At 43.6% G+C, this 12,668-nt stretch overlaps 1 protein-coding gene across 1 annotated transcript in view; it reads left to right on the forward strand.

Moving 5' to 3' along the window:
* The window catches only part of NPC2 (NPC intracellular cholesterol transporter 2), a 9,306-nt gene extending 6,929 nt beyond the window's left edge, over positions 1 to 2,377 (forward strand). Inside the window, exon 4 of the mRNA XM_006098444.3 lies at positions 1,648 to 2,377. Coding sequence (XP_006098506.1) covers positions 1,648 to 1,734 — 87 coding nt within the window. The 3' untranslated portion in view covers positions 1,735 to 2,377. The remainder of the gene's footprint in view (positions 1 to 1,647) is intronic.
* The last annotated feature ends 10,291 nt before the right edge of the window (positions 2,378 to 12,668 follow it).

Here is a 12,668-nt window from a genome sequence, read left to right on the forward strand (position 1 = left end):
CCTACGCAGCCTGCTATTCGGTCGTCGTCCAGTGGTTTTGGTTGTGACGGCCCTGGCTTTTATATATTAGGATATTTCACTGGACCACTCTTTGTAGAGATGATATTATCCCTTTTTTACAGTTGAAGAAATTTGAGCTTCCAGTATTATGCAATATGAACAGAGTCCACTCTGCAAAGGAATATTACAGCCTTGACTTAGAGCCAAGTCTTGTGATTTCAAAACCTGTAAAGTGTCAAAAGATTTTAGTCAGATATCAAATAATTCAAGATTTCAAGTTGTCATAGCATTATCATCAGAAAATCCTGGTTTCTCCATTAATCTGTTAACAAGAGAGAAGTAGCTTGTTAGCTCCATAGCAGAGAGGTAGCTTTTTCCACTCTTCTTTCTCCCCTCCACCCCCCTCCAACCCGTACTTATCTTCACCTCTGACTCACCCTGCCATGCCTACTTTTTCTTCTACCAAACATTTATAAAATAGAGCCTGCTGGAATGGACCTGTATTAAAAATATGAATCTTGATAAGAATGGAGGAAGTAAAGGGATTACTTTTTTCCAATCAAATAGAACCCAGGAGCAATCTGGCCATTGATTTTCTAGAAATGGCAAGTAATTAAAGAACATCCTAAAAAGTCTCTAATGTAGCAAGTCTATGTTTAAGGGATGTCAGAGACCCTAAAGGTTAGGGACAGGTTTGTAGATTAATATGCAAAGTAGCATTATAATCGCAGGCGTTTCGGAGCCTCAGTTATTTATGCAGAGTGTCTAGTTAGGGCCTGATAGATAGTAGGCACTTTCTATGTGGTAGTTATTAAGTGAATTAATTTTATTTGAAAAACAGCTTAAACTTAAACTATGTTAATTTAAGCACTAAGGGAAACAGTAGTTAATGTGTACTTGTTCTTGAAAAACTTACAAAACAAGGTTAGAGAAACCTGGGTATCACTGTCATTCAAATGTTGAATTTTAAGAAAAGAAATAAAAATATGGTTTAAGCCCTGGCTGTTGTGGCTCTTTTGGTTGGAGCTTTGTCCTGTACACCGAACGGTCTCAGGTTCGATCCCCAGTCAGGGTATGTGTGGGAGATAACCGAGCAGTGTTTCTCTCACACATCAATCTTTCTCTCTCTCTCCCTTTTTCTCTAAAATCAATTTTTTTAAAGCAGTTTAGAGAATTTAACTGAAACTATATGCTACAAGGATTATCCTTCCTGAAATTATTCATATGGTAGTAAACTTCTTTAGACATCCTTTCTGCTTTGATAGTTTCATTTCCAACTAACAAGTAAATTTCTTGTACTTAACAATCTCTGCTCTTCATGGTTACAATTGGGAAAAGCTGAATCAGATTGCCAAATACAAGAGAAATTGTCTCAGTGTAAAATCATTTTTTATGTAAACCTTCATTTATGGAAAAAATGCTTTAGAAATTATATTTGATAAGTTTACTTGGTTATTATTCTAAAGTTTAAATACACAAGCTGTGTCCACTTCCCAAGCAGCTTTCCTGATGCCATGATTTCAGAAAAAATGCGTGAGAAATTGGGCAGTTTATTACAATGTACTCCTAGGATTCATAGTTAAACCAATTCTGGATTGAGATCAGATCCTAGTTTCATTTTTCTTAATTCTTTTTCTCTTTCTCCAGATAAAACTGGTGGTGAAGTGGGAACTTCGGGATGACAAAGACCAGTGTCTCTTCTGCTGGGAAATCCCAGTACAGCTTGAAAACTAGAGCTGTTTGATGCCAGTATGTCCATCTGGGGATGAGAGCATGAGTGGAGGGAGGGGAGGAGAAACCAAGTCTAAACTAAATCAGTGCCATAAGAGGAAAGGAATTTCTAAACTGCTGTTTATGCCTCTCAACCTCCAACTGCATCTCAGACCCTGTTTCCGGAGAGCTTAGAACTGCTGCCCTTGTAATATCTTTTGTAAAAGGGTTGAAGGAAAGAAGAGAGTGTGTAGGGATTGACCTAATTGTCTTCAGTGTTTCTTGCTGTTGGAATAAGGAGGGTCCAGTCAGACAGGACCAGAATGAGGTTGCTTAGGGATATAGATAACCTGCCCTGAGGTTATTGGCCCTTGTAGGGGAGGACAGGTTCCAAACCACATTCCTCGAGCTGGGGTGTTAATCTCCAAGTGCCTCATTGAGTTCAGTGCATCATTGAGTCAGCAACAAGCCTGCTGACTCTTGACAGCGCCTCCAGCTCCACTGCCTCAACAATAATGACTTGGTCTCCAGTGGTATCCCGCGTTTCAGCAGAGGGGGAGGTGGTCTGCGACAAACTCAACTCTGGGTGGCTGGTTCTCCGTGGTTATCTCATTTCTCCTTTTCTGTCTTAGGTGGTTTTCATTAAATTCAACAATTGATTAGCAGATGTTTGGTTTTTGGTGTGGTATTTTTTTTAACATTAATTTGACTTCTTTATGCACCTGGAAATGTCCCTTTGAATAAATAAAAACTTGGCAGTCTCCTGCATTTGTGCTTAGGTCACCCGCTTCTTTCAGAGTATTTGCCCCAGATCCATGGAAGGTGGATGGATACCAGTCCCATGGTCCCAGAGTGCAGTAAAGACACAACTCTGAGAAACTGCCTTTTGTCCCCTTCTTGCCCAGTTAGACCTTAGCTATCTGCTAGTATTTTATAGGAAATGACTTTGTTCTGCTTTATTTGCATAATCTTATACCACCAAGTGTGCTTGAAATAAGCAGTGAAAGCCAACATCACCTAGTGGAATAATAACATCTGAAAGGGCAAGGGAACGGAATTGAAGTGGGTGGGGGTGGTGAGGAGTTCAGTTGCAAGTTGTCGTGAAGCATAGTAGTCTTTTGGGAACCTTCCACGAGGCAAGCCTAGAAGCTTAAAAATGACATATGAAGTTGCACGTAATGGTTGCATTAATTAAATCCTGTTTCCTGCTTTTGAAGTACAAGTGTAGTCATGGGGCATAGATTTTGCTGCCTGTTTTAATCAGTGTACTACCAGTCAGCTTGTAGCTGTCACAGGGATCACCCGCTAGTCACAAGTGAGTTGTGTAATGTGGACCTTGAAAGGCTTACCTGTTTTTGGTTAGGGTGTTTATACAGCAAATAAGTCATTTGGTCCAGTTCTTTTCATCCCACTAATTTCACTTGGATTTCTTTGGCTGGTGAGTTTCCCAGGAAAGCCACCAGGGGACAGCCAGGGATCGGGAATAAAGTTATCAACAGCCAAGATATTCTAGTTAATTCCCGGAGCCATTCAACCACTGTGCTCTGTAGCTAAGACCTTTTGTGTATCCCATCACGTTGTGACCAGAGGGACAGCCCTCTCTGCCTCCCCATGACGGACCCTAGGTATATCAGACTTGTAAGAATTCCAAAGGGATTCTGTGGTCGCTGGCTTCAGACTGCCAGTAGTTGGATCTTGGCTTCACCAATTAATAAGACTACCAGTGCGATCTTTATAAATCCCTATGCTCTCCAGTGCTTCAGTCTCCTTACCTGCTAAATAGGGATAATTACAATAGGGCTCTGAGGATTAAATGAGATGATGCATGTAAAACATTTAGCATGACCCCTGGCGCATAGCACAGACTCAGTGTATGTTAGCAGTTACTCTGGGAGACAAGCATTGTTCTTAACCTAGAAACATCAGGAATAGCAAATTCAGTCTGATGTGTGGTATGTCACCTTGGAAAAATGAGGCTGTCTCTGTGCACGGAGCTTTGTTAGGTGCCCGGGAAAGCTCAGTTCTCCTGTCTGCTCTCTCCCGATCCCCAGAAGACTTCATGTCATTGAGCTCCTTTGAGGCTAAAGGCTACCCACCCTGCACTTCATACTCCCACCTTCATATGGGACACGACAGGAGAAAAGCAGTTCCGCTAACCTGTACCCTTCAGTCAGAGCAGAAGGGTAACGCAACAGCTTATACCTGTTTACCGGCCAATGTGAGGCCACGTGGATCCTGCAGCAGTGAGCTAGTTAGGGCTCCTGCGGGGGGATTAGTTTGAAAGGTCATCTTCCGTACAGACGGTTCACAGGTGCCCCCGGAGTCATTAAAACATTGAGAAGCACTGAATCTTAGGCTGTATAAAAAAGGTCATGTTCTTTCCAACGACAGTCTCATACTTTTCTCGTCCACTGAGCAAGCCATGGAGGCTTAGACACATCTCTCTTGCATGAATTCCAGACTCCAATGATTTAAAAAAAAAAACACAACAAAAAATGAGAGGCACCCCTGCTTACGGAGTAAAGGGAACACAATACCTATATCCCCGGTTTGGTGGAGTGCTAGGTGGGAGGCCTGGCAGTTAGTCCCATCAGGCCAATAAAAAGCAAAAAGCATGGAGTAATTTCCAGTCCTCCTTGGCTTTGAAATCTTAGTTGACTTCTTAAAGGAAACAAATTCATCTTAATGATGCTTTGCAAAGGTTGATAAAACAGTCTGTTCTCTGAGAACACCCACAATAAAGGGAGGGTGGCTTGACACAGGTGAGGTTCAGGCTAAGGGAAGATGATCTGGAAATAGCCATTCGCATCAGATAATCCAAAAAGCAAATATTGCTTAAGTGACTGGGTTGGTTATGAGGACAGGGTTGTGGTACATAGGAAGAGATCGACACAGAGGAAAGGGTTATGTGTGAGAAATGTCACCATAGTAATAGTCATCTGAAACAAGTGTTTTTCCCAAGGGCCCTTTGGAGAGAACACAGAACAGGAACTAGGGCTTGGAGTATTTAAAGTCCTGGGATATTCAGTTTAGGGGTGTGTATGAGTGTGTGTGTGTGTGTGTGTGTGTGTGTGTGTGTGTGTAATGGGATGGGCAGTGTTGTGTGACCTGAGTTTGAAAGTGGCGCTGGATCTCCACAGATGCTGCCTTAAAGAATCTTTAGACAAAGTTGAGTCATTTTGGGTGGTTGTGTCTTTTTCTAAGAGAATCTCCTGGCCTATCCCTTGAATTCTAAACTGAATCCTATTCATTTACAGCTGTCAGTTGACTAGCAACTAAATGGTCTGGGTGTTGGTTGCCATGGAAACAGTTAAAAGTCCCATTGCTATGGGAACCTACCATGCTCTTGATATCAGGGGTTTGGTTCCGAAAAAGTGGAGGGGAGGGTAGAGGGTGCAGCTCATGAGATGGGCTGTATAGTTGGCTGGACAGTCCTGGAAGAGAGTGAGCAGTGTGGTGAGCCTAGCTAGCTCCTTACGAATGCAACAGAAGAGCTGTGACTTCTTCCATTTTCTGCAGGCATTTCCCGCCTGTCCTCTGCTCATTGCCCCATGGTAGCCACAGAGCTCAGATGTTTGCTGTCCCAAATGGAGAGTAAGGGCATGAGATCCTGGGGTGGACCTAGCATGCCAGTGCTGCTACTCCTCATCTGCTTAAGCTCAGAGAGGAAAAGTCTTGGCTCCTCTCTGCATGGCAGCCTGTTCTCCACACACCATGTGCCTCAGATGAGCAGCCAGCAGGTGAAAGAGTCAACTGAGCTCTGACTGCCAGTGGGGCAGGCTGATAAGGAGCCTGGCAGACAAAATGGATGGCTGCTGGCCTTGAACATGGCAGAGACGCTGGGGCTTCCAGGGGAAGAAGCAGAAGGACAGGCAGGCAACAGTAGTCTCTGTTTGCAACATTAGAGAAATGCACGGCTTTGCTCTCAAACCCCTACCCACCCACATGCCTCCACCACAAAAGGGGGTTCTGCAAATGGAATAAATATTACAGACAGGTTTGACAGAGGCTCTCAAAGGATGCACACAGTAGTTGTAAGATTCTTTTCTGGGTTTTGCAATCAAGGGAAATAACTCACATCAGTGTTTAGTGGTGAGATGACCTGCTGAAGCAAAGAGAAAGCATTCCAGTGTTCTCCACATTGAAGGGATTGGGCTAGATCCTCTCTAAAGTTGCTGTCAGAACTAACAGCTTCTGATTCATTGAGACTGTCAACAAAAGAACGTCCAGCCTATGGAAAAGTTTTATTCGAGTTTATTTGAACCAAATAACACACAAAACTATACATGCCCAAAAGCAAGATGTCAAAGGATGGAGAAAATGCTCCCCAAATAGCAAGTTTTACAGCTTATTTTATATATTTACAGCTTATTTTATACATTAGAATCAAAGGAGAAAATGTAAGGAAGGTTGCAGGAAATCCATTGGTGGTAGGTTAAGGAAGCAGGAGAAAGCAGAACAGGAAAATCTGTAAAATTGGGTAAAAAAACAAAATGGAGAAACACATGCTTCATTTGCATCGGTGGGCACAGGATAGTTAACATTTATAGCACGTGGAGATGGTATATGGGGAGCAAGATAATGTTTTGAGGGGTCTAGAAAAGAAAATTACTCTGACACTTCAAAGGCAGGTTATCTTACAGGCATAAGAGCAATGGACAGAGCTCAGTTTCAGTGAAAACTGGCCTTTAATAAGGAAGCGACAGACCTGGGACAGGACTGCCTGCCATAGTCTGCCCAGTCAGGAGTTCAGGATCACACCATCCATGTGGTTTTTTTGGTCATTGGGCTTGTCAGGTATCCCAGATAGTGCCCTGAGTCCCCAGGTTTGCTACATAGTCCCTTTTTTGTTCACAAGACACTGAAGGGAAGTTTGGACACCGGGGGCAAGCAAACACAGACGAACCATACCTGTCAGAATAAAGAAATTTCCTGGAGTCCAGACGGACTATCACCTGGCTCACCCGTGGGACTTTCACCTGATTCTCCAGAATTCTGAAGTCTATGGTCTTGACTTTCTCTGCTGACCTTGCCTTCTCCTGCCTGGAGTTGTTGGTCTCTGCCCCTCCCAGGCAGCTTAGAGTCTAGGAACCTGGCACCAGAGAGAGAGAGATGCCACCCAGGATTGCCTTAGGACTGCTCCATAGGCAATTGAGCATTGCCCCAGTGTCTGTGGGGAAGTTTTCACTGTCGGATCATAGTAGTTGTTTATAGATCTCTGTAACATTTCAATTTTTCAATATATGCTGGCTTTGTATCCCACCTCCAACTGTTTCTAGCTGATTAACTTTGGATGAATTATTTAACAACTTTTGGTTTTTGTGTGATAAGTACTATTAAGAACTACTCTTTATTTAACTTCTAAGGCCTCAATTTTCTCAGCTGTAAAATAGGATAAGAGGACCCACCTCGGGTGGTTTAATGATGACCTGAGGTGGTATATGCAAAGTGCTCAGTGCAGTGTCTGACTCCAATAAGCACCTGATAATTATTGTCCTCCTAGATAAGAAAAGAAGGTTGCAACCATGGAAACTGCTCAACGGCCATGGATTTGCCATGGATCTGTCTTCCAGATTTAATCCCAGGTGCCTTTCAAGACTGTGGCCACCCTGATGGCCCTCCCTGTGGTTGGCCTTCATTAAGGTGGATTCTAATCCTCTCTTTATGACATTTAACCACATTCATGTTCATGTATAGTTTTGTGTGTTAGCTCACCTTCCTTCTCGACTGTAAACATATTAAGAATAGAGACTGCCCTGGCATCTTTAAGTAAATGCCCAGAACTCAGCACTCAGCAGTTGTTTAGTGAATTCTTCCAATATGAGAAAATGTCATGTTCTTGAGGTTTTGCATCTAACCACTTAACCCTATAGCAACCTTGGTCTCCAAAGGGACAGGAAGGTACTAGTGGATTTGGATTCCTTCTTCTGAAGAAGGGCGCATAGTGCCCTATCCTGGGTGGGCAGCTCTAGAGCAGGACTTGAGCTCACATCTTGTAGAAGCCAGCTGCCATCGGTGTCTAGGACTCACAACACTAGCTTGTCTCCAGCCTGCAGGCTCCCTGGCCCTGGACTCAGGAGGAAATGGCTCCCCCTCCCTCCTGGCTGCTGTCTGTCTCCAGTTGAGTTCAACAAGCCTCCCGCCTCCCAGCTGCTCTTGGCTGCCCCTGTCTGGGTCATGGCTCTGTAGCTGCATATTGTATCAGCTTCCCTCTGAGAGGGTGAGAGAAAGCAGATTTGACTTACCCAACTCTCTCCCCTCTCTGGTACGCTGAATCTCTGCAGCCCCTGGCAGGACCCCCTCGGCTTCCCACCAGAGCTTTCTCAGCAGGAACAAGGCCCAAGGAACCATCCGGAGCATCTCCCCAACTGTGGCCACTGAGAACCATCTTCTTGCAAGGTGGGTACCAGGGAAAGTGCTGGGTAGGAAATAAAGGCATTGAAAGAATGTAGGAGAAAAGCCTCTGGGCCTGACTGATTTGCCCTGACCTTGGATGAATCATTTAACCACTTTTAGTTAAATACCTCTTAGAAGTGTTGTATGAACAAAAGGAGATGACAGGTGTGCGCCTGTAGCTTGGAAAAACAAAGGCTACTCACAGTCAGAATATCCATATCAGAGGCTAGCGGAGAAGACTGACAGACAGTTCATCCTTTGGATTTTTCAGCTTAGTTCCTGTTGACTTGACCTGAACACACCCACAGGAAAAACAAAACAAAACACACACACACACACACACACACACACACACACAAAAGCAAGGTCCTCGGTTTGATCCCTGTAAGAGCAAGTTTAAGATTTGGCCACAAAACAGATGTCTAATGCAGCTGGCTCTCCTGAAATGTTTGCTGTTAGTCCTGAGGGTATAGAAGGCTTAGGCAACTGCTCACTTCTATTATCCTGACCACCATGCAGTCTAGTTAAATTTATACAGGCAGGACCCTGTACATTCCTTCAGGCAACACTTACTGAGCATCTAGTATGTGCCAGGCACTCTGCTGGGCCCTGGGGATGAAAAAATGAGTAAGGCAATGCCCCGGACTTCAAGGAGCTCAGAGTCTAGTGGGAGAGGCAAGCAGCAAACCATCACTGGGATATGGTGGGATACCGCCATGACGGTCACATGTACCGAATTCCATAGCCGCCCGAAGGCAGAGCACTGCGGGCGATTTGTCATGGAAGGGGCAGAGCCAGGGCAGGGGCTTCTGCTGGCAGCATGACCGGAAATGGACATGTCTAACACTGTCCTAGATCTTTATTCATCCATCACTTACGTTTCTTTCATTCATTCCACAAGCATATCCCTGACCTTTGTCTTCTGAGATTTGGGGGGAAATATTTACTACAGTGAATTTACCTCTTCCTGAACTATTGATCTTGGTTCATTTGTTTTTTTCTTTTTTACTTCTTTTGTTTGTTTAAATATATTTTTATTGATTGGAGAGAGAGAGAGAAACATCAATTAGTTGCCTCCCATATACATTCCGTCTGGGGATCAAACCCGCAACCCAGGCTTGTGCCCTGACCAGAATTGAACTGGTGACCTTTTGGTGCACGGGATGGTAGTCAACCAACTGAGCCACACCAGCCAGGGCTTTTTGTTTTTACTTAAAGTTCCTCCTACTTCATTTTCTGTGGAAGTAAGTAAGCATACTTGGTTATGTCCTGACTATGCTCCCAATATGTATATATATCCAGCTAAAATTATCTCTTTGGATTTTAGAGTTCTGGCCCCCACCCACCCAGCCCATCTGACCCACTTCTCCTTTCCCTGTCTGTGCTGTAGCCACACTGGTCTCCTTTCAGTTCCTAAAGTTGGTTGTGCTCCCTCCCCCCAGTCACGGGACTCTTACAACATACTGTTTCCTCTGCTTGGAATGCTCCCCCTCACTTAGTTAACTTTCTTTTTAAAATATATTTTTATTGATTTCAGAGAAGGGAGAGGGAGAGATAGAAACATCAATGATGAGAGAGAATCATTGATCGGCTGCCTCCTGCATACCCCCTAAGTCCGGGGCATTGCCTTACTCATTTTTTCATCCCCAGGGCCCAGCAGAGTGCCTGGCACATACTAGAGTCCGCAACCTGGGCATGTGCTCTGACCAGGAATTGAACGTGTAACCTCCTGGTTCATGGGTCAACACTCAACCACTGAGCCACACCGGCCGGCATTAACTTTCATTTCCTTACCTCCTACTCGACCTCCACATTTCTGCAGAAATGTCTCTTCCTGGGGGAAGCAGTCCCTGACCACCTTGGCCAGATCAGAGCAAGTGCTTTGCTCTATTTTCTCATAGCCTCCTATTCTCTCCCTTCCTCGCACAATTGAGAATTCCAGGTGATGGGATTATTTGATTAATGTCTGTCTCTCCAGGAATTTGTACCCACCATTAGGGTAGAAAACCTTTCTACTTTGCCTATCACTGTATTCCCAGTGTCTAACCACTCTTAGTTTAAGGAGAAGGTGGCCAATAAATATTTTTGAATGAGTTAATGAATTAATTAATGGAATGATTAATGACTATTTGCCTTGTGCCTAAATGTGCCCAAAACTAAAAACAATACCAAACATAAAAACAAGGACAAGAACTGAACAGGGAGCCTCCTCTAATTAACGCACAAAAAGAAGGTAGGCCTGACTGGTGTGACTCAGTGATTGAGTGTTGACCTATGAACCAGGAGGTCACAGTTTGATTCCTGGTCAGGGCACATGCCCAAGTTTCTAGCTCCATCCCTAGTGGGGAGCGTGGAGAAAGCAGCCAATCAATGAGTTGAGTTTCTCTCATCATTGATGTTTCTTTCTCTCTCTCCCTCTTCCTTCCTCTCTAAAATCAAGAAGAAAAATTTTTTTTAAAAAAGAAGGTAGACTAGGCAGGATGTCCAAGACTAGGAGGCTCCTGGCTTGAAGGAGTGGAGGGCCAAGGAAGAAAAAATTGAGAGACCGAAGCTGCCTGGCAAGGTCAGAGGTGTCCTGAAAGGAGGGGGAATTGATAAATAAGTACTGAGTATCTGTTACTCGGCTTGTCCCTCAGATGTATTTGTGTCCCTTGAGTCTGGGTATAAGATAATGTGCAGGAATACAAAATTACAGGATATAACTGTCCCATTTTCCTACTGTCGTAACTGGACAACCAAGGGGTCCAGGCTGCCTGTCACCACTTGAGCCAAGGTTCAAAGTAGTGACAGGTTTGAATCATATATGAGCGTTTATTCCAGTAATGCCAACTGCTTATATTGGGTAGAAGGGCAAAGATTATGTGGGAATGTAAGAATTACAGGCATGGAGAGGACATAAGGAAAACCAAGAGACATATGAAAACATGCTCAAAGTCACTAATCATCCGAGAGATGCAAATCAAAACAACAATGCGGTACCATCTCACACCTGTCAGAATGGCTATCATCAACAAATCAACAAACGACAAGTGCTGGCAAGGATGCAGAGAAAAAAAGAACCCTCATGCACTGCTGGTGGGAATGCAGGCTGGTACAGCCACTGTGGAGAACAGTATGGAGTTTCCTCAAAAAACTAAAAATGGAACTCCCATTTGACCCTGTGATCCCACTTTTAGGAATATATCCCAAGAAACTAGAAACACCAATCAGAAAGGATATATGCACCCCCATGTTCATAGCAGCACAATTTACCATAGCTAAGATTTGGAAACAGCCTAAGTGCCCATCAGCAGATGAGTGGATTAAAAAACTGTGGTACATCTACACAATGGAATACTACGCTGTGGTAAAAAAGAAGGAATTCTTACCATTTGCAACAGCATGGATGGAACTGGAGAGCATTATGCTAAGCAAAATAAGCCAGTCAGAGAAAGATAAATATCATATGATCTCACTCATTTGTGGAATATAATGAACAACATAAACTGATGAACAAAAACAGATACAGAGACAGAGAAGCATTGATCAGACCGTCAAGCCTCAGAGGGAAGGCAGAGGAGGGTGAGGGTAAGGGGGAGAGATCAACCAAAGGACTTGTATGCATGCATATAAGCCTAACCAATGGACATAGACAACAGAGGGGTGAGGGCATGAGTGGGGGGGGGGCAATGAGGGAATAAGGACACATATGTAATACCTTAATCAATAAAGAAAAAAGATATAAATAAATAAAATGCAAATTGAAACAAAAAAAAAAGGAAAATGGCTCTTACCTAAAAAAAAAAAGAAAGAATTACCGGCATGGGAGAGTAGGTAAGGTATAATGGTTACAGGCAATAGAGCTAGGGGTTTGCAAAGGGTGGGTGCCTCCAGGACTAGATTGTTTTAGCCACGAGATTGTAAATCTTTCCATAATGATAGGCAGTTCTCAGGAAAGGAGGATGGACTGCATTCCAATGTTAGCTCCCATGTCCCAGGGCGTACAACTCCCAGCCAGGTTAGAATGTGCTTTCTCTAATCAGAACAGAACCATCATGGTTAACAGAGCATGATTAACATTTCTTATAATTGTAGCTAGTCCCCAATACTCTACTTCTGCCCCTAACACTGTTTCAGTTATAACCAGACTTTAACGAATTGGAGGAAAGGAGCATTGTTTTACATTAAAACCAATACTAAGTAGGATATAATTTCATATGAGTATAAAAATTCGTGAGACTTCTAAAGACGCTAATGATTTTAGAGGCAGTGCCATGAAAGAGTCTGAGAAGCATTAATATCTTAAAGTGCTTTTTTCCAAAGGATTCCGTCTGATTGAAGTTTTGTCAATCAAATACTACTAGAAATACATGGAGGACATGCTTTTTAGAAACTCTTCTTGTTCATTTTTGTACCACCCACCACTCCCAAAAGACCTAGCACAGTGTCCTGTAGGCAGAGTAGTTGCACATTGAGTGTTGAACGGACTCAACAGCTCTTAGTCTGGTCTACATTGCTCATTGGATTTCATTATCCAGATTGCTCTGCCTTCCTGCTCCTCCAGAGAGAGTCGGGACCACTTC

Source organism: Myotis lucifugus, unplaced genomic scaffold (genome assembly GCF_000147115.1).
Source record: "Myotis lucifugus unplaced genomic scaffold, Myoluc2.0 scaffold_235, whole genome shotgun sequence".
In the NCBI taxonomy this organism is placed as follows: domain Eukaryota; kingdom Metazoa; phylum Chordata; class Mammalia; order Chiroptera; family Vespertilionidae; genus Myotis; species Myotis lucifugus.